The sequence below is a fragment of the Mustelus asterias genome, chromosome 7, assembly GCF_964213995.1.
Source record: "Mustelus asterias chromosome 7, sMusAst1.hap1.1, whole genome shotgun sequence".
NCBI lineage: Eukaryota > Metazoa > Chordata > Chondrichthyes > Carcharhiniformes > Triakidae > Mustelus > Mustelus asterias.
The window spans coordinates 42,800,049-42,823,077 of record NC_135807.1 but is presented as its reverse complement, the minus strand read 5'-3'; the positions used below and the strand labels follow the sequence as shown (position 1 = coordinate 42,823,077).

Here is a 23,029-nt window from a genome sequence, read left to right as displayed (position 1 = left end):
CAGCCACGTCTCCCCCCGCCCCCGCCCCCCCCCCCCCCCCCCCCCCCCCCACCCCCACACACTGACTGATCGCCGTTGCAGAGTGGCAGTGATCCCCACACCCTCCCCTGCACTGATTGCTACAGCAAAGTGAGGAGCGGTCCATCCCCCCATGCCCTCGATCTCTCAATGGCCTCTGGTTCTACTGGTTTTAAATTCTATTTAAATGAGCATTCAAATATATTTGATTGCGCCGGATATCCGGTGCTGGTAAGAATGCGAGAGGCGAGAAATTGGGCGCAGCGGTTTCCCCCTCTACCGAACGGCCCGGCCCACCTCCAGTTTGGCCCCAACCCCCCTCAGGCTCTGCTGCCTTGCCACTACCTGGTAGCCGGTGGGCAGTGCCAGGGTGCCAGGCTGGCACTGCCCAAGGGGCATCCCCCTCTGTCCCTGACCTCCCAGGTGGTGTGGGGTGGGGGGGGGGGGGTGGGGGGGAAATGGCCTCAGTGGCCTCCAGTTCTACCAGCGAGGCCATCACATCTGGTCCATGTTGATGGGGAACCATACGTGATCCTCGCTGGAGAGAGCCTCCCCGGGTGAGGCCACAGAGGCAAGTGAACCCGGACAATTGTGTCCTGGGCTCAGTAATTAAATTAAAATTAGAATTTAAATTTATTTAAATAATATATTCAGCCTTGCGCCTTTTTCGGGTGTGATGCTGAATGTACCGGATATCCAGTGCTGATAAGATCGCGACAGGTGAGAAATCAGGTGCGAACCTGACTTCTCGGCTCTCTCGCGATCTTATCAGCTCGTCCCACCCATCAGTCGCCGGGGCACAACAGTAAGATCACCCCCTGTGAATCTGTTGGAATAACACAACGCTGAGGTTTCGAAATGAATCACCGTGTTTGTCGTCCATAGACAGCCTCGTTACTTCCTCCACTGTAATCCCATAGTGGTACTACTGTCACCTAAAAATATAGTCCGCGATAATTACATATTAAACCTAATTGCCATCTTTTGTCATTTTGACAACAAAATGAAGGCAATAAAAATTAGGCGAGACCCTTGTTTAAATGAATTTAAACTTAAACGCTTTCATTGCGACCAGCAATGAAGGATGCTAATTTAACTCCCCAGCAGCAATTCTAGCTTTTGAAAAAAATTTTCTCCATGCCCAAGGAGTTAAACATCCTGGCAGGTTAGAGACAACACTACAGAAAGCCACTATTCCCCTATTATAGGCTATGTAGGGGTTCCAGTCCTGGTTGTTAGGGGCTGTCATTTTTCAAAGCTGTCACCACACTGTCTGTCTGGAGAGGAGATGAAAACTAAGGAGGTTGGAATCTGGAGGAGAGGTCTGCCCTCTCCCAGCACCAGATACCTCTCGAGTAACATGTGACAGGAAGCCTAGTAACAGGCGGGAGGCTCATCGCTTATGGATAATTAAAAGCTTGACACTGGAAGCAGGTGCGGGTGTTTCTCTAGGATCTTTGATAAAAGAGGTTTTACATTTGGAAATGGTCTCCACTATAGAGAGAAAAGAGCTTCATTTTATAGTGCTACTTCATTTCTATAACATGGTATTCTACATTCTGTTATTTAAAACTCAGTGCATTCCAATTGTACACTGAAAGCAATAAGAAACTGAAAATAGCTGTTTAGCTATTTAGTTGCCTATAATAATTTCTAGAAAGCTTTTAGTTATATTTTTTAGCAGCTAGCATTCCTAATTATATGTAAGCTTGAGCACAAAGTAAACAGTTCTTTAATTGTGATAATGGCAACATTGGGCTGAAATTTCGCTTCAGTACCTTTCACAGAAAAGAGGCCAACCAGCCTGTTAATATTTAATCCCATACACAAGTAGAAACCTGAATCCCACGTCCCTGTCCTTTACCTTCTTTTACAACCACCTAGCTAACCTTTTCTTAAACGTTGATATGGTCTCTGCTTTAATCACTAACAGTGCATTCCACGCCCTCAGAACCTTCTGCGTAAAAGTTTGCTTGCCCTCTGTCATAAATCTCTTACATTTAATTGTGCATCTCAGCCCTCCTTGTTCCAGACCTTTCAATCATTATAGAGACAATCGATCATTATTTACCCCCATCATAAACCTCCATTGTGTTGGAAATCTCATCAATTTACCCTTTAACCTTCTCACCTCTAGTTAAAAAAAGTCGCAACTTCTAAAACTCTCTTGATAATCAAAACCCCTCATCCACAGTTATATCCTATTGCCTTAGTGTCCTTGGTATAATGGGATCGAATGCATTTTATAGAAAAATGGTGAACTATTTGTAATTGTGTTTACAATGTTGAAATACTCCACATGCCTTTTAGCTTGTAACATGCTGAATGGTTTAAATATCACTTTTAATAACTGTTGATAGCATCATTCAATGAACTGTTTTGGAGGAGAACACAGTGCTACAGCATGAGTGCGATATGCAGGCCGTAATGCATCTTCCTGATAGATTGGTATTATGGAGAATGAAATAAAGCTTATGCTACTCGATCTCTGTCTAAAATATCTGTTTATAAACTGCTAAATAGCCATTAGTGAAACAAAAGAGGATGGGAGGTGATGGCATCGTGGTAATGTTATTGGACTAGTAATCCAAAAGCCCAGGCTAATACTCTGGGAAACATGGGTTAAAATCACACCACAGCAGCTAGTGGAATTTAAATTCAACTAATAAATCTTGAAATAAAAGAGAGTCTTAACATCTTGTTCACAAATGTTCTGCTGTTCTTACCTGGTCTGGCCAGGCACAAATAATGTGGTTGATTGTTAAAATGCCCTTTGAAATGGCCACATTACAGTCTTAATCCAAACATGGTCAAAAAGAGCTGAATTTGAGAGATGAAATTAAAGTGATTGCCCTTGACATCAAAGCTGCATTTGACCGAGTGGTTGTTAGAGCTCAATCATCTCAGCCCTGAGACATGGCTGCAGGAATTCCTTGGGGTAGTGTCCAAGGCCCAACAATCTTCAGATGCTTCATTAATGATATTCTCACCATCATAAGGTCAGAAGTGGGGATGTTTGCTGATGATTGCACAATGTTCGGTACCATTCACAACTCCTCAGATACTGAAGCAGTCTGTGTCCAAATGCAGCAAGACCTGGACAATATGCAGACTTGGGCTGATAAATGGCAAGTAACATTCATGCCACACAAGTGCCAAGCAACAAGAGGGAATCTAACCATCTCCCCTTGACATTCAATGGCATTACCATCGCTGAATCCACACAATCAACATCCTGGAGATTACCATTAACCAGAATCTGAACTGGACTATCCATATAAATACTGTGTCCACAATAGCGTGTCAGAGACCTGGAATTCTGCAGAGAGTAACTGACCTCCTGACTTCCTAATACCTGTCCACCATCTACAAGACACAAGTCAAGAACTGAGGGAATATTTTCCACTTGCCTGGATGAGTGCAGTTCCAACAGCACTCAAGTAACTGGACATCCTTCCAGGACAAATGTAGATTGCTTGATTGGCACCCCATCCAATATCTTCAACATTTGCTCCCTCCATCACTGATGCACATTAGCAAAATTGTGTACCACGTAAAAGATGCGCTGCAGTCAATCTCCAAGGCTCCTTCAATAGCACTTTCCAAACCAGTGACCTCTACCCCCTAGACTACGGACATGGACAGCATTTCAAACCATTTACCGGATCTATTATTTTTACTTTCAGATGAACTTTATACTAAAGATTTATCACTAGAAAATGATAGCTCCTACTTCACCTATGAACATGAATTAACTTGCGATTGAAATGACAGGTCCATATAGAGTGTTACTGACTGTGTCTCTAGTGCATTTAGATTAATGTCTCAGATCATTTGTACAGCTCCTGACTGCAGAAAGCTTGTCAGATAATACATCTCACAAATCCTATTTTTCCCATCATTAGCTTCTTGAAAAAGACAGCTCAGATTCAAAAAATGTTTCTACGAATATATCACTTATTTGCATTTTTTTTTACCATTATTGATGAGACGTGAGCACTCGGGTAGTGCACTAGAAAGCTTTAGATTGGCTAAGAGGGAGTTGAAGAGCGAGCTTAGAAGGGCTAAAAGGGGACATGAGAAGACTTTGGCGGATAGGGTTAAAGAGAATCCTAAGGCGTTCTATAGGTATGTCAAGAACAGAAGGTTGGTTAGGGCAAGTTTAGGGCCAGTTATAGATGGCAGAGGGAAGTTATGTGTGGAACCGGAGGAGATTGGTGAAGCATTGAACCAATATTTCTCTTCGGTGTTCACGCAAGGGGACATGAATATAGCTGAGGAGGACACTGGGTTGCAAGGGAGTAGAATAGACAGTATTACAGTTGATAAGGAGGATGTGCAGGATATTCTGGAGGGTCTGAAAATAGATAAATCCCCTGGTCCGGATGGGATTTATCCAAGGATTCTCTGGGAGGCAAGAGAAGTGATTGCAGAGCCTCTGGCTCTGATCTTCAGGTCGTCGTTGGCCTCTGGTATAGTACCAGAAGATTGGAGGTTAGCGAATGTTGTCCCATTGTTTAAGAAGGGGAACAGAGACTTCCCCGGGAATTATAGACCGGTGAGTCTCACTTCTGTTGTCGGCAAGATGTTGGAAAAAATTATAAGGGATAGGATTTATAGTTATTTGGAGAGTAATGAATTGATAGGTGATAGTCAGCATGGTTTTGTGGCAGGTAGGTCGTGCCTTACTAACCTTATTGAGTTTTTTGAGAAAGTGACCAAGGAGGTGGATGGGGGCAGGGCAGTGGACGTGGTATATATGGATTTTAGTAAGGCGTTTGATAAGGTTCACCATGGTAGGCTTCTGCAGAAAATGCAGATGTATGGGATTGGGGGTGATCTAGGAAATTGGATCAGGAATTGGCTAGCGGATAGGAAACAGAGGGTGGTGGTTGATAGTAAATATTCATCATGGAGTGCGGTTACAAGTGGTGTACCTCAGGGATCTGTTTTGGGGCCACTGCTGTTTGTAATATTTATTAATGATCTGGATGAGGGTATAGTTGGGTGGATTAGCAAATTTGCTGATGACACCAAAGTCGGTGGTGTGGTAGACAGTGAGGAAGGGTGTCGTAGTTTGCAGGAAGACTTAGACAGGTTGCAAAGTTGGGCCGAGAGGTGGCGGATGGAGTTTAATGCGGAGAAGTGTGAGGTAATTCACTTTGGTAGGAATAACAGATGTGTTGAGTATAGGGCTAACGGGAGGACTTTGAATAGTGTGGAGGAGCAGAGGGATCTAGGTATATGTGTGCATAGATCCCTGAAAGTTGGGAATCAAGTAGATAAGGTTGTTAAGAAGGCATATGGTGTCTTGGCGTTTATTGGTAGGGGGATTGAATTTAGGAGTCGTAGCGTTATGTTGCAACTGTACACAACTCTGGTGCGGCCGCACTTGGAGTACTGTGTGCAGTTCTGGTCCCCACATTACAGGAAGGATGTGGAGGCTTTGGAGAGGGTGCAGAGGAGGTTTACCAGGATGTTGCCTGGTATGGAGGGGAGATCCTATGAGGAGAGGCTGAGGGATTTGGGATTGTTTTCGCTGGAAAGGCGGCGGCTAAGAGGGGATCTTATTGAAACATATAAGATGATTAGAGGTTTAGATAGGGTGGATAGTGATAGCCTTTTTCCTCTGATGGAGAAATCCAGCACGAGGGGGCATGGCTTTAAATTGAGGGGGGGTAGTTATAGAACCGATGTCAGGGGTAGGTTCTTTACCCAGAGGGTGGTGAGGGATTGGAATGCCCTGCCAGCATCAGTAGTAAATGCGCCTAGTTTGGGGGCGTTTAAGAGATCCGTAGATAGGTTCATGGACGAAAAGAAATTGGTTTAGGTTGGAGGGTCACAGTTTTTTTTTTTTAACTGGTCGGTGCAACATCGTGGGCCGAAGGGCCTGTTCTGCGCTGTAATGTTCTATGTTCTATGTTCTATTATTGATTTCTCTCATTTATTTGCAAAATTGACAAGGCTTGGTTTCAGAAATAAATTGCAAGTTGGCTCATTTATACAGCGTTCTTGGGAACCGAGAAAAATAGGGTGAGATTCTCCACCCCACCCCCCTCCCCCGCTCCCCGCCTGCCCCAGCATGTTTCTCAGGTGGGAGGCAGCGTGCCATTGGCCGGCGGCAGGATCTTCTTGTCCCGCTGGTGTCAATAGGATTTCCCATTAAATCCATCCCATATCATCGGGAAACCTACAGCGGGGGTGCACTGTCAGTGGGACTGGAAGATCCCGATAGCGGGAAGAGTTGGAAAATCTGTCCCATTGTATTGCCTAGATGGCCCCTAAAGTATTTAGCAAAATACTGTGGATGCTGGACAACTTAAATATAAACAGTAAATGTTGGAATACTCAGTCGGTCTTGCATCAATGGTGGAGGAAGATGCAGAGTTGACTTTTTAAGTTGATTGCCCTCCTTCTGACCCAGCTTCATGTTTAGGGTTTTGCTGCACTCTTTTGGACATAATGAACAATATATAGAAAAGTGAGGGACAATTCAAATTCAGGCACTGGGTGTGATCTTCACACCATGCTCCCGCTGCAGTGAGGTAGGAGAATTTGGCGCCCAGCCAAATCTTCATTCACAGCAATGGGATGGGAAAATCCCACCGGCATGAATAGCTGTAACATTCCAACCACTGTCTTTTTCCTCCTGTTCTGTTTTCTTCCTGTCTATCTCAATGAAGTTGATTTCCTCACCGGAGCAAGGCTCTATCTTTTCATACCTCATCCATATGGTCATTATTCATTCGCATGCCTTGATAATGAGCAGCAGCAAGTTATAAAGTAGGTATTGCTAGATAGTTATTAAGTGGGAGAAAAGTGGCTGATTTTCTTCTTCAATTCATAATTGCCAATATATCACTTATTTGCGCAAATATTTTTTGCCATTAGATTTATTTCTACCACATACTTGCAAAATTTACCAGGTTTGGTTTTCAGATTTGAATTGGAAAAAGTGTAAAATATAGCAAGTTCTCCAGGTACAGTACTGACATCCTTCATCCTCAAGAACATGTGACTGATTCCCAGGTCAACATAATCACAGTCTCTCATGCCAATGCCACTCATTAGTCTCATTGTAAAACATGCAACCAGTGAGGTACAAATTCACTGATGGTCTGCTTAACAATAAAGTTTATGACTACTAATAATATATTTTACAACAATGAATATCTGAGCGAATACATAAAAATGTCTCTCAATTTCTGCTGCAAGTGCCTGATTGAAACTTAACCTAATTGGTGAACCTTTGGGTATTAAATATTCATAAAGTGGTTCACACTGAAAGTTTAAAATCCCGATTATTATATAGCTAACCAGCAAGCCCGCCCAAATATCTAGTTAACCAAGTGCCAGGTAGTTATAGAAACCCTACCAAGGTCAAATGATTATTTCACCTTGCGTCAGTGCATTGGACATTAGCTACTATTACCTGTCAATTATTGTTGTAAAACTTGTTCTATAGGCAATCAAAATCCATTCAGCACAGAAAGAGTCTTAAACAAAAGGTTGTGGAGTAAAGCAATTTACAACAAGGAATGAATGCTATTTATTAATCTCCATCATCCGGCACTGACAAGCGATTTCATTGCATCTTAAATAATGACTTATAATGAAACATACTGCACACTAGAAATAGAGTTCACCATCTTTGTTAACCCAGATATAAAATGTTATCACCATTTTCTGACAGTCAAGCTTGTCTCAGTTATCACTTCACTATATAAATATACTTCGGACATAAAACACACACACCTTCTGTCAACTGTTAGTGAAAGTTGCTCTAAAACCAGTGCTGAATAAAATTGCCCAAAGCTTTCTCACCACTATTGGCATGGAGATGGACTGCAGCCAGATATGGTAAAATATATATATGAAAACAAGAACGGTTACTCATGCACAACTTCGAAGCAAATAGAACATATTATTTTGAAAAGTAAACTCTTGAAAAATACAAAGGGTTTTCATTTACATTCCAGTGCTTGACTTTGCTCATGTGGTACAATTAATTTACTGTGATGACTCCCTTTGGTTCTGACCATAATAGTGCATTGTTTTGTAGGAGCTTATTGTGGGACTGTATTATTCTGGGTTGGTGATCCTTTGGCTCTGGCTCTTTGCCACCTGCTACCCTGGCAGAAGTTAACAGAGTTTTGCCTGCCAGACCCGAGCTCATTCCAATTTCGTGGTATGCAGTACGTCTAATCTCTTTTACAAAACTGTCAATCAAGAACTAGCTCAGACTGAAATGGAGTGGAGCGCTATACATTGGACTACCATCACTCAATGTCAGGGAATGGGATAATGTAGCTTCAATACTCCTCCCTGCTCTCAGTTCTTTGAAGTTTACCCGTGCTGTGCAGAAAGGTGCCAAGGGAAACCACATACATTTGCTACAAGAGAGGATTTTCCTGTGAGGTCCTGGTGAACACTTCTGCTTTTCCTGGCACATCAAGGAAAAATCTTTGAAGAAGTTATACAATGTTTTGGGGTTTTTCTGGCCCTGACTCCTCTTCCCACTAGGTTGACCTGATGGGAACGCCAGGATGCCTTCTTTGCTTAGGTTTCTGGCTCATATAGCAGTCAGATGGTATTATCAGAGCCCGATCTGCATTTCTAAAGAAAATGCAGCTGTGTCACTCTTGACTGCCCAAAAGAACAGGTTAAAACTGGAACCTCTTGGATTGATGTAAGTTGTCGATGGGGGTGGCTTGTAAGGCGATTTCAACTACTGACCCACCTCTTGGGCTAGCGGGATCACAATCCTGTTTTTAAAACTCATTATTCCTTGTGACAAAGTTTTTTTTTGATCATTCCAAGTGATGCCAATGCCACATGGACTTTGTACAAGGAAAAACACCAAAATTTCCCCTGATCTCTGAATGAATACACACACCAGTTGTTGAATGTAAGTTGAGCAGAGTATAGCTTCATGGTAAAGCACAAAGGCCACAAAATTGGACTTTTGCAGTTGCTGGCACCAATGCTACAAAGTATCAGCTGGGATGTGCAGCCATTTCCGACCTAGCTCGCACCCTGGGAGGATGGTGTTCCATCCATGTGACTGAAGTATGCAGAGTGCTGGAACTGTGACATCAACTAATGGGAGCAGAGTGCTCCAAAAACATTCCTGTCCTCAATGATGGTAGAGTCCAACACTCCAGTGCAAAAGACAAGACTGATCATTTGCAACCATCTTCAGCTGGAAGAGCTGAGTGGATGATCCATCTCGGCCTCCTCTTGAGGTCTCCACAGTCATAGATCCCAGTAGTTCTTTTCACTTCATGAATTTTGAAAAAAATGGCTCAAGATACTGGATACAGCAAAGGTCATAGGCCCTGAGGACATGTCGACAATAGAAGACTCATGCTCCAGCAGTAGCTGTGCCACTAGCCAAGCTGTTCCAGTACAGCTACAAGATTGGCATCGACCTGGAAATGTCTCCCAGGTATGTCCTGTCCACAAATCCAATCCGGCCAATTACCAACCCATGGGTTTACTCTCAGTCATCAGCAAAATGATGGAAGGTGTTGACAGTGCTATCAAGAGGCACTTACTAATTTGATTTGATTTATTATTGTCACATGTATTGGGATACAGTGAAAAGTATTGTTTCTTGTGCGCTATACAGACAAAGCATACCGTTCATAGAGTACATAGGGGAGAAAGTAAGGAGCGGGTGCAGAATGCAGTGTTATGGTCATAGCTAGTGTGTAGAGAAAGATCAACTTAATATACTCAGCATAACCTGCTCATTGATGTGCAGTGTGGGTTCTGCCAGAATCACATGGCTCCAGACTTCATTCCAGCCTTGGTCCAAACGTGAACAAAAGAGCTAAATTCAATTGGTGAGGTGAAAGTGACTGCTTTTTACGTCAAGGCAGCATTTGACTGAACATCACATCAAGGAGCCCTAACAACAAATTGAAGTCGATGGGAATCAGGAGTAAAACTTTCCACTGGTTGGACTCATACCTAGCCTAGCACATACCTCAGCTGTGGTTGCTGGACACTGGTCATCTCAGTCCCTGGATGTTGCTGCAGCAGCTCCTCTAAGTCCAACCATCTTCAGTTGCTTCGTCAATGATTTTCCCCTCCATCATTAGGTCAGAAGTGGGGATGATTGCACAATGTTCAGCACCATTCACAGCTGCTCAGATGCTAAAACAGTCTGTGCCCATGTACTTCAAGACCTGGACAACATTCAGGCTTGGGCTGATAAATGGCAAGTAACATTTATGCTACACAAGTGCCAGGCAATGACCATCTCCAGCAACAGAAATATAGAAACACAGAAACTAGAAGCAGGAGGAGGCCATTCGGCCCTTTGAGCCTGTTCTGCCATTCATTTTGATCATGGCTGTCCATCAAATTCAATATCCTGATTCTGCCTTCCCCCCCCATATCCCTTAATCCCTTTACCTCCAAGAGCTGTAGAAACAATAGATCTCCTAATCATGAAAATAAGTAAAATACTACTGATGTTGGAATCTGAAACAGGAACAGCGAATGCTGGAAAAACTTATCAGGTATGGCAGCGTCTGTAAGGAGAGAAAACCAAGCTAACGTTTTGAGTTTAGTCCTTATCAGGATAAAGAGAGAGAAAAATGTATTGGCTATTGAACTGTATTTTCTCTCTTTTTAGTTCTGATGAAGCGTCAAATGGACTTCAAACATTAACTCTGTTTCCTCTCCCTACAGATGCTGCCAGACCTGCCGAGTTTTTTCAGCATCGCTGTTCTCATTGGGGTGGGAGGGGTGGTGGTTTACCATTAACCAGAACCATAACTGGACCAGCCATATAAATACTATGGCTACAAAAGCAAGTCAGGGGCTGGGAATTCTGTGTTGAATAACTGATGTGGAGATGCCGGCGTTGGACTGGGGTAAACACAGTAAGAAGTTTAACAACACCAGGTTAAAGTCCAACAGGTTTATTTGGTAGCAAAAGCCACACAAGCTTTCGAGGCTCTAAGCCCCTTCTTCAGGTGAGTGGGAATTCTGTTCACAAACAGAACTTATAAAGACACAGACTCAATTTACATGAATAATGGTTGGAATGCAAATACTTACAACTAATCCAGTCTTTAAGAAACAAAACAATGGGAGTGGAGAGAGCATCAAGACAGGCTAAAAAGATGTGTATTGTCTCCAGACAAGACAGCCAGTGAAACTCTGCAGGTCCACGCAACTGTGGGGGTTACAGATAGTGTGACATGAACCCAATATCCCGGTTGAGGCCGTCCTTGTGTGTGCGGAACTTGGCTATCAACCGGGATATTGGGTTCATGTCACACTATCTGTAACCCCCACAGTTGTGTGGACCTGCAGAGTTTCACTGGCTGTCTTGTCTGGAGACAATACACATCTTTTTAGCCTGTCTTGATGCTCTCTCCACTCCCATTGTTTTGTTTCTTAAAGACTGGATTAGTTGTAAGTATTCGCATTCCAACCATTATTCATGTAAATTGAGTCTGTGTCTTTATAAGTTCTGTTTGTGAACAGAATTCCCACTCACCTGAAGAAGGGGCTTAGAGCCTCGAAAGCTTGTGTGGCTTTTGCTACCAAATAAACCTGTTGGACTTTAACCTGGTGTTGTTAAACTTCTTATTGAATAACTGACCCCCTGACTCCCCAAAGCCTATCAAACATCTTCAATAAGGTGCAAGCCAGGAATGTGATTGAATCCTCTCCACTTGCCTGGATGAGTGCAGCTCGAGCAACAACTTCAAGAAGCTTGACACCATCCAAGACAAAACTGCTCACTTGATTGCCACCCCATTAGTATGTATAAACTTTGACTCCCTTTACCACCGACGCACAGTACGTACCATCTGCAAGATGCACTGCGGCAACTCACCAAGGCTCCTTCGGAAGCACCTGCTAAACCCACAACCACTACCATCTAGAAGGACAAGAGCAGCAGATACATGGAAACACTACCATCTGCACATTCCCCTTCAAGCCACACACCATCCTGAGTTGGAATTATATCACTATTCCTTCACTTGTTTTGTCAAAATCCCCAAACTCCCATTCTAACAGTACTACACTAGGCGAAATGTAGCAGTTCAAGAAGGCAGCTGGCTGTTACCTTCTCAAGGGAAATTAGGTGCCGACCTTGCCAAAAATCCCAAGAATGAAAAATAAATCTGGAATTTTGAAAAAGGAGGTGGTCTTATTGAAACAAATATGATTCTGAGATGGCTTGACAGGATAGATACTGAGGGGCTACTCCCCTAGCTGGAGAGTCAAGAACTCTGGGTCATAGTATTAGGAAAGGGGGACGCTATTTCAGACTGAGACAAAATGACATTTCTTCAATAATGAGTCTTTGGAATTCTCTATTTCATAGGACTGTGGATGCTCGGTCATGGAGTAAATTCAAGGCTGAACTCGATCAATTTTTAGACTCTTAAACAATCAAGAAATATGGGGATCAGGGCAGAAAGTGAAGTAGAGATATCAGTCACAATCTTATTAAATGGCAGGACAGGCTCCATTACTTTCCAGCCATGCTTTTCAGAAGCAGTTGCAGCAACTTCTGTTGCATGAATGAGGCTCCCCTTTAAGAGGTACAGGCTCACTGTGCATTGTCCTAGTCATCCATGGGCTTGGGACTCCCTGCTGAACATGTAGTCAGCCATGTTCAGCCCTGAACCATATGCGGAAAACATTCAGATGAGCGGGCAGCACAAAGTTTGTGTACTGTCCCCCTCAATGGGATTTGCTGTGGGCTACTCGCAAATGGCAATCTCTAAACCTGATACCCTTCTAGTCAATTTCTCAATAGGAAGAATTGCCATGTAAACAATGGGAGAGGCTTGTCAAGTTCAGAAATCATCCTTGATGTAGGTAGGGGAGTTGGGAAAATTCCCAGTGGGAATTCTAAGGCAGGAGTTTCATTGCTAGGGACTGGATGTGAACTAGAGTCAGGCCAGCTGACCTGGGAAGAAGTGTGGAGATAGCCACAGTGATTGCTAGTTGCAGAGACGGGCTATTTAATAAGCCTGCCTTGGTGCCATGGACTTTGTCCCAGTGAAAAAACACAAAGGCACTTCAACCCTTACCCCTCACATCCCATTCACCCTCCAAATACTCATCATGCCCTAGCCATGCCCAACACCCCATGATCCCTATGCCAAGCTTCACTTTTCCACCAAGCCTCTATGTTTCCTCATGCTCCAATGGCAAGCTCTACCCTTCCCCCCTCCTTCAAGCTCCTCATTCCCCCAATGTCAAACCGTGGCACTTCCATGCCCATTGATCACTGTACACCTTTTAGAACCAATGAACACCACCATGTAACATGGTACATGTAAAAAAAAAGCTTTGGAAAAAGGCTGTACATTTAGCTGGGTGCATAGACATCAGTTAGAATAGCAGAACGCCGAATTCCCCAGAGAAAGCATTGTTTGATTGATAGCTCAGACTCTCTGATTTCTGTAGTTAATTTCACAATGTTTGTTGACCTAGGTAAGGTGTTTCAAGTGTTTGTGGTTAGTGGTTTTGGAAATTTCAAGGGGCCTGGATGATTGACACACTTTTTAGCTTCTCCAGACTTTTTTTCTAGTACAGGGAAAATGATCAAAGGATCACATTTTTTCAAAGCTTTGCGCATCCCACTTTACAGTGTGGTGCTCATTGGTTCTAAGAAGTGCACAGTGAATCAAAGGCCATTGAAGTGCCAGGCTTGGCAAAGGGCAGACCTTGGCATAGGGACTTGAGGGGACATAGGGGCTGGCTTGAGGGGCCTGATAGGGTGGGTGGAAGGGCAGAATTTGGGTTGGGGACAGGGGCTGGGTGGAAGGGCAGAACCTGGCATCGGTGGTATGAGTGGCCTGAGGGGGTGGCTGGGGTCGTGTAACTTGACACAGGAGAGTGAGGGGGCCTTTGCACTTACCTTTTAAAAGGTCACCTCATGTACTCAGGGATTCACGATTCCTCTAATGGGCTGTGAACCTCAAATCTTTACAAACCTGGCCTGACTCCATGAAAATTGTGGAGGAGTAGGAGGTATCGATCTCTGCAATGGAACAGGCAAGGTTGCGAGCACTGGATACCAGCTTCCGACAGCAGTCAGCACCTTTTAAAGGCACTCCCAAAAACCGTCCAGTTCAGGAATGGGGTTGGGAATCCCAGAATAAGGGCCCATCCACCATTTTTAAAGGGCTCCTGAGTCAATCATTTAAAAGAAAAAAATATTTTCCACTTTTTTTCTTCTTGTCCTGAAGGTGCTGACAGTTATTGGGGCGCAGTACCACATGCACCTGCAATACACTGGCACTTTGTTCTGCGTGTGACTATGAACACAGTATTCAACTCAGGAGGGCACCATGGTTTTACGATCCCTGTTCTCAACCAATAGTCACTCCAGCACAGCTTCTAGCAGGAATTATGGCTGATCTTTCTCTTCCCGAACTGAGGGGGAGGGGCGTCTCTGAAACCAAACTGGACCACCCAATTGCTTCCCTGGTAAAATTTGCTCAGATGTGGAGATGCCGGCGTTGGACTGGGGGCAAACACAGTAAGAGTTTTAACCTGGTGTTGTTAAAATTAGTTAACTGAGCACAGATCAGGGATTATCGCAGGATTCCTCCGGTACTGTAGGCCCCTTTACCATACTATTTGGGGCATTGCAGCTATTAAAGATACCACTGACTAAACTTTCTAAGTGTGGTTCATGCTCTGAAGTAAGTTAGGAAGATCGATGTATGAACAAGATATGAGAGATTTGGAAACCAATACATCCAGTTGGGGTAACTGAGTATTTCCTCACACAGTATTTGCTTTATGACTGACAACAAACTATTAATCTGTGATGCCAATTTGTCACCTATTTTGAGTGTGTTTAATTTGCACTTGCAGCAGTGCCCTTTAGGATATGCTTGAGGCAACAACATCTGGTTACTCATTAACACAGAAGCTTCAGTACACTGGTATTTTCACTGAAGTCTAAGCATGCTTGATGCCTGAATAAAGAAACCAAATACCAATTAGAAATGAGCTACTGATGAAAGAGTTGGGAGTTACTTGTCACTGATATGTAAGCACTTATACTAGTTGTTTGTTGAGCTGTGTAAATCCAGGGACTCCTCCTGTAGTTGACTTTGTTGATTGGCTAGACGTACTCCATCTTACTAACTCCCTGCCTACATGTTAACACAAACAAGAGAACAAGTATTTGTGCTTAATCCTAAGGGCTGTTATTGGTAAACATTTCACTCCCTGCAACAGCCCCTGCCTCCACTCGACACACCACAGCTTAGATAAAGATTGAGGCAGGATTGTTTACTCTTATCACTCTATCTATGGCACACTTCCATTTCTTTTGCCACTGAGCGACTGATTAGTCCTCAAACAGGAGTAGTACTGTCAATTAAACAGCAGCACGCCCACCGGAGAGCTATTCAGCTCGCTAAGTTCAGCGTAGCAGACAAGAACAATAGAGGAAAGTAGCTATGCTAATCAGAGTGCAAGTCCCATCAAGCAGATGGAGCACCGTGGTTACGGCAAACCACGGAAAGGGCATTTTGTCCCTACAGCCATCGCCCGCTGTGTGCTTTTCTTTGCTTCAAATTTGAGCTCTATCAAGACTCCATTGATTTCTAAAGCTTATGCGGTTGAAAGGAATGCAGCTCATTTTCTGAGCATTTTAGTTCATCAAAGCGACCATAATCCAAAGCATGTTACATCATTAAATACCAGAGAGCGCACAATCTGGGACTTAAGGTCTGCAGTTGCCATGAAAAATGATTCTTCAGATGCAGCTGATGCATCTACCAGCTGGCAGCGGACCTGACACATGATGGGTTGATGTTATGTTCGGAGTTGTAGATGTTGGTTTATTTATTTATTGAAACTGAGACACAAACTAGTTCCCGAATGAGATCCAAAGTTTGCAGTTCAAAAGATCATAGGGCTTCCATTTGTTACCCCATTATGATCCTCCAGCCGAGTCCCAGTGGTGCTCTAATGCTGATCATCATGAGTCTATGTTACCAATATTTCTCGTGATTTGACATCTCCTTGCCTTGTCCTCGCAATATCTCTGTGGTTACAGTTTCTCACAATATGCCCACTTATTCTGACAGCTAAGTCTGAAAATTGCTTAATTTTTCTTCTGGCCTACTTGTATCCACAGTAGTTTTATTCAAAAAAAAACTTTCATTTCCCCTATTTTAAATACAACATTTGAACACTAATGGTTTAACTGTAAGTAATGTCTTTTAAAAGAAAGTATAGTTTCCTGCTCATCAAATTGAGGGAGTTGAGTGCTGTAAAGTGCAATCATTTCCCATTTCAGGGATCCGGTCTTTGCAAGAAGAATTTGCAAGTCAGATATTGCACAAGGCAGATGGAGAGTAAAGCTTTGTCTACCTTCCCTCTACAATATGCATTAACACCAATCTCAGAAGAGCAGCCTGCACCAAGTCGTGAGATTTCTACCTCTTGTGCCAGCACTCCTTTTTTTGCCTCTCTAATGAGATTGCCAGTTCAGCGCTAAATTTAAGGGAAGTGGCTCTCTGCTTAACTTGAGGCTACACAGACTCATTTTGCACGAGATGCTTACAGCCAAAGGATAGAGGACATCTTTCAAACCCCCTTCACTGAATTGGAAATGAAGCTTCAGGACTAAAAACACGCCGTGCTAACAACCCACTGCACCCCAACTACCCACTCAGGAACATCACTGTGTAGATTATTTAACAATGAAACTCCTCAGTTTTGATTTTTCCCCCTGCCCTAATTACTCTGTTACATGAGCAATATCCATTCAGCTGGGAGGATAGGGGTAGACCACACTGGCAATTTTGAAGGTGGGTTTGCTGGACGTCAGGTATGAGATTTCTTTTCAAGAGAGATCGGAAGTGCGCTGGCATTTCGGAGTTGATCTTTTATGTATACCAGCATATCTTTCATGACATTGCTCGGTGAGTCAGGCTGCACCATGGGATTTGTTACATCCATCCGACCAGACAAATGGACTATACTAAATGTTTTAGCAAAAGATTACAAATCTGACAGTGCAGCACTCCCTCACTAATGCACCAAAGTGTCAGTTGTGATTATGTGCTGAAATCCTGAAGTGGGAATTGAACTTCTACTTGACTGACTGAGACAAGCATGCTATCACTGAAGCGAATTCTCACTTTTACAGAGTCAACTGGGACGAAGAAAAACACTGATCCCAAGTGAAAAGGGATGAGAAAAGATTAGAGAGGCTTTGGCTGTACAGTCTGAAAAAAAGCAATTAAGAAAGACCTTCATTGAAATCTGTAAAATATTAAATAGCATAGATAAATTACACTCAGATTATTACTTTTAATTAAGGCAGGGAAGTAAAACCAGAGGACATACTTGGAAATCACTGATTTTTTTAAAACTATCAGAATTTTTTATTAAAGGCGGAATAAATATTTGAAATAAATCTGGGTCATAGAGAGAGAAAGATTGAAATTCTTCAAATTGTAGTTAGATATTTTGATAGCAAGAGTTAGCATAATGGAACGATGAGGTTTGATGGGGAAAGTAGTCTTTTCTCTTCCAGGGCTTCTCAAAATTTCATATGTGTGCTAAAACTGTTCTTAAGATATTTATAAATGATTAAAATGCCAACACAAAAGAGATAAGTTTTGTCAATTAGGGGCAGCAGGGAGTGAACATCCCAAGACAGCATATCATCTGGCTTCTTGGAGAAATGCTGAGTGTTTGTCAATGCTTTTATTATACATAAAATTACAAATTAGAACTCCTCTAAAGAGTTTGTGGCACATTGTAACAGTATTACATTTTAGGAGGCTCTGTCTTTGGCATGAGATGTTAAATCAACATCTTTTTCTGTTTCTCGAGTGGAGTAAACTTTTCCATGGCACAATCTGAAGAGGAAGGAGTTCTTTTGGGATCTTGGTTAACCTTCTTTCCCCCTGAAGCTACTTGAAACATTATCTGGTCACTTATTGATTTCACTGCCTGAGATATGTAGGCCATTACCTGGCCATCATTGTTAATCAATTGGTCGAAGTTCTGATGACATGAGAAAATATCATATGAACGTGGGCTCTGAGATTTGTATGCAATTGGTATTCTGCACACGAAAGACTCCATTCCTCAAGAGAGGTGGTGAGCAAGGGTAGCTGCTTAACATAAGCTCTCCGAGAATTAGTCCTAATTGATGTGTTGAAAATCTCCCCTTCCCCCAACTGGTTTAAGCAGTTATAAGTCCAGCCCAAAAATCTGCCATAATGCAGAATTAATTTGCAATCTTACACTAGAAGGTTATGATGACTGGAGTGAGAAATGTAATTGGGTGGGTATTTCTCTGAGTCTGAGCCAGAGAAACTTTCCATGTGCGTGGTGCTGCATCCAAACTGTCCTGAGGTAGATAATAGCAAAAGTCTTGATGCTGACATTGATGCAAGTGTGGCCCCATGTTCACATGCTTTGGCTCAGTTGGTAGCACTCTCTGAGTCAGAAAGTAAAAGCAAATGTGGAGAGAGAACAGAGCCAACATTTTGAGTCTGGATGACTCTGATGAAGGGTGATCCAGACTCGAAATATTAGCTCTATTCTCTTTCCACAGATGCTGTCAGACCTGCGGAGATTTTCCCAGCATTGTCTGCTTTTGACTCAGAAGAATTTTGGTTCAAGTTTCACTCCTGGACTTGAGCATAAAATTCTAGACTGACACTCCAGTGCAGTATTGAGGGAGTATTGAATATTAAGTTGTAGTTATGGGGATGCCACTTTTTGGAAGAGACATTAAACTGAGACTCCACCTGCCCTCTAAGGTGGATGTAAAAGATGTCATGGCACCATCTCGAAGAAGAGCAGCAAATTATCCCTGTTGCCCTGGCCAGTATTTATCATTTAATCAAACTTACATTATCATTTTATTGTGGGAGTCTGCTGTACATAATTTGGCAGCCACATTTCCTACATTACGTCAGTGACTGCACTTCATAATTGCTTCATTGGCTGTAAAGTGGGTGGCAAGGTGGCACAGTGGTTAGCACTGCTGCCTCACAGCGCCAGGGGCCTGGGTTCGATTCCCGGCTTGGGTCACTGTCCGTGTGGAGTTTCACGTTCTCCCTGTGTCTGTGAGGGTTTTCTCCAGGTGCTCCGGTTTTTTCCCACTGTCCAAAGATGTGCAGGTTAGGTGAATTGGCTATGCTAAATTTTCCCTCGGGGTACCCGAACAGGCGCCGGAGTGTGGCGACTAGGGGATTTTCACAGTAACTTCATTGCAGTGTGAATGTAAGCCTACTTGTGACTAATAAATAAACTTTAACTTTAAGTGCTTTGAGACTTTCTAAGGTCATGAAAATGTGCAATAAAAATGTAAGGGCACAATCTTATTGGCCGTTCACATCACATTCCCACTGCAGTGAGGTTGGAGAATTTGGCACTCAGTCAAATCTCCATTCACTGCGGCAAGATGGGAAAATCCCACTGCGTGAATGGTGATAACATTTTGGCCTAAGTCTTTCTTTTTTCTATTGCACTGTTAATTTTCATTGTGCTGAACATTTTTACCATTTTCACAGTTCTATTTTTGCAGGTCAGGATGTTGCAATTAACAGTGTTCACTTGTAGTTGGAAAAATGAAATGTATTGTGAAAAGGTCATCATGACCCACTTGGAGAAGAATGTGCAAGACCATGTGGTGACTATTGATTGTTTTTCAGGCGAAGACTGGTACCTATCCCATTTGACAATCAACGTGTTGAGGGAAAGCTTTCCAGAATGGACTATGCAGTTGTTCCCCTATCTCACAGTGGTATCTTCTGATGCTCCCAAGGGTACACCCATTTTCCAGCTTTCTGCATGGGATGATTCAGATCATTCCACTGATGGAATAGAATACTACTTAACAGAAGGTAAACAAAAAGTCAGAAAATTCTTATACATGCCAAGTGTTTCAAAATAGGGGTTTTTGTAGTTTTGTTTTGTATTGCCCCTTTTTCCATGGTCCATCCCAACCCATGTACCTCAGCCAATGCTGTTCTTAATCCAGCCACTAGCCCAAAGGATAGGATTGACTGAGTTGGCATTCCAATACTCCATTCTTCCCACCGACAATTCTTCCCCACCCCCAACCCACTCCAGCTCACCAGATCAATATTTCAGCCTTTTACTGATAACTTTGTTCCCCCTTTCTCTTGTATAAAAGTATTGGCTTCTTGTCGAGGTTACAGCTGCTCTTTGTATTCTATGAACAGAGATTATTTATGGTGTAATTAAGTTATAGCCAGCAATGTTATTTTTAACCTTCTTCCAAATATTTTGCTCAAGTGAGCACTCTCCTCCAACTGAGGGTCACACACTGATACCAGCAGGCAATTAATTAATGAGCCTTGAGAACTGAGCCTGATCTTGTCACCCCATAGTCAGACACAATGGGTGGGTTAATCCCACTGGTTGGGGAAGCGGTGGGAGCCCCATGTTACTTTTCTCCGGGAGTCCTGACGTTACTCTGAAATAATCAGGCACTTACCTGGGCAGCATCAGGCCTCCTGTCGGAGTAAGCCACCTGTAAGATGGAAATCCTGCCCCTGAAATCTGCCAAACACCAGAGGTTGGCTACCCTTCTATAGCGTCAGCCCGCCCAGAGAGGGGAGGGATATTAAATTCTGTCCAAACTTTCCAGGGGCCATTGAATTGCAGTTATGAATGGGAACCAATGAAGGCATTGAGAAATCTTAGGAAAAGTCTGGATGAGTATCTCATTGCCACAAAACTGTCACTGATCAATAAGCAATGAGTTGACTTGCAAGAGTATAAAAAAACAATTTGGGCTGAAGTGCTGCAGATGTCTGTAGATGAGACCATTGAGGCATCTTTATGGTGGAAACAGGCTGTTCTACCCATTCAGGATATGTTCTGGCTAGGCAGCCACGTGATATGGTGAATGTCTCCATGAGTGTGGTGAACTGGATAATTCATGAATGAGTTTTGGACAAGTTCACGAATGACAGTATTCATCATCTCACGTCACAATACAAGGACATAAGAAATAGGAGCTGGAGTAGGCCATTCAGCCCCTCAAGCCTGTTCCATCATTCAATGAGATTATGGCTGATCTTGTATTTGAACACCATTTTCCTGCACAATCCATGTATCGTTTGATGTTTTTAATATGTAGAATCATATCGATCTCTGTCTTGAATATATTCAATGACGGAGCCTCCACAGCTCTCTGGGGCAAAAAATTCCAAAGATTTATCAGCCTCCAAGTGAAGATATTCTTCCTCCTTTCAGTCCTAATGGCCTGCTCCTTATCTGAGACAGTGTCCCCTGATTCTAGAACCCCAGCCAAGGAAAACATTCTCCCTGCATCTATCCTGTTGAAACCTGCAAGAATGTTATATGTTTGAATGAGATCCCCTCTCATTCTTCTAAACTCCAGAGAATAAAGGCCCAGTTTATTTAATCGTTCCTCACAGGACAGTCCCTCCATCCCAGGAATTAGTTTGCCTGTAAGGCAAATATATCTTTCCTTTTAAGGAGACCAAAACTTCATGCAATACTCCAGGTGTGGTCTATGTAATTGCTGTAAGTCATCTTTACTCAAATCCTCTCGTAACAAAGGCCAACATACCATTTGCCTTCTTGATTGCTTGCTGTACCTGGATGTTACCTTTCAGTGAATCCTGATCATGGACACCCAAGTCTTTTTGAAGTTTGAAGATATCTATAAATTACACTCGTATGAGATTTACAATTAAAAAGTAAAGTAATCTTCATGCTTGTCACTTCTGCAAAGATCACTGTTTTAAAATGTTGATATTTCTTCAACCAGTGATATTTATTGTACTAATATCTCAAATCAGCCTTTGGCAATGTTGTTAATTTATGCTGAAGTCCATCCTGTTCTTTCAGTCTAAAGACTTGTTCTTCCCAGTAAAGATGTTTTCAGAATAAGCTAAAGGCTTGGATTTATAGTGCTTTTTCTTCATGTGCGTCACATGTCATGACTACAGGTGGAGAAGAGAGATTTGAAGTTGACAAGAGTTCAGGCATCATCAGGACCACTGGTTCAACTCTGCTCAGACGCAATGAATATGTGTTAACAGTGCTGGCTGTCAATAAGCGGGGAAACAAAGGCCCTCCTGCATCTATTTTCATTCTGGTTGGCTCCAGACCCCCACAGTTTACCAATGTGTCCTACAGTGTTTTTGTTTCCGAAAATACCCCAGCAGGACAACCGTAAGTACTGACTGCCACAGCTTATCAGTATAAAGCAACTGGCTCAAACATTGGCAATTTAAATAGCTGCCATTCCTCTAAATTTTCTAGATGCCTTCAGTACATCTTTGACATCATTTTGTATCAGCAGAAATAACATTCCAGAAAAGCACAGCTATGAACGTTGGCAAACAAAAGGAAACTCCATTTCCAAATAAAAGTTTTATTAATTCAAAATTTTGAACCATTCTTAAAATCACAATAATATTTGATTTGATTTATGATTGTCACATGTATTGGTACACAGTAAAAAGTATTGTTTCTTGCACTATATAGACAAAGCATATCATTCATAGAGAAGGAAAGGCGAGGGTGCAGAATGTAGTGCTACAGTCATAGCTAGGGTGTTGTGAAAGATCAACTTAAGGTTGATTCAAAAGTCTGATGGCAGCAGGGAAGAAGCTGTTCCTGAGCCGGTTGGTGCATGCCCTCAGAGTTTTATATCTTTTTCCTGACAGAAGAAGGTGGAAAAGAGTATGTCCAGGGTGCGTGGGGTCCTTGATTATGCTGGCTGCTTTTCCGAGGCAGCAAGAAGTGTAGACAGAGTCAATGGATGGTAGGCTGGTTTGTGTGATGGACTGGGCTTTGTTCACAACCCTTTGTAGTTTCTTGCAGTCTTGATCAGAACAGGAGCCATACCAAACTGTGATACATCAGAAAGGATGCTTTCTATGGTGCATCTGTAGAAGTTGGTGAGATGGTGAGAGTCATAGTGGACATGCCAAATTTCCTTAGTCTCCTAAGAAAGTAGAGGCATTTGTGG

At 42.8% G+C, this 23,029-nt stretch overlaps 1 protein-coding gene across 1 annotated transcript in view; it reads left to right on the top strand.

The window, feature by feature from the left end:
• Window positions 1-23,029, top strand: part of LOC144496048 (neural-cadherin) — a 275,008-nt gene that overhangs the window by 129,924 nt on the left and 122,055 nt on the right. Inside the window, exons 2-3 of the mRNA XM_078216999.1 lie at window positions 19,707-19,898; window positions 22,002-22,227. Of these exons, the coding sequence (XP_078073125.1) occupies window positions 19,707-19,898; window positions 22,002-22,227 (418 nt within the window). The remainder of the gene's footprint in view (window positions 1-19,706; window positions 19,899-22,001; window positions 22,228-23,029) is intronic.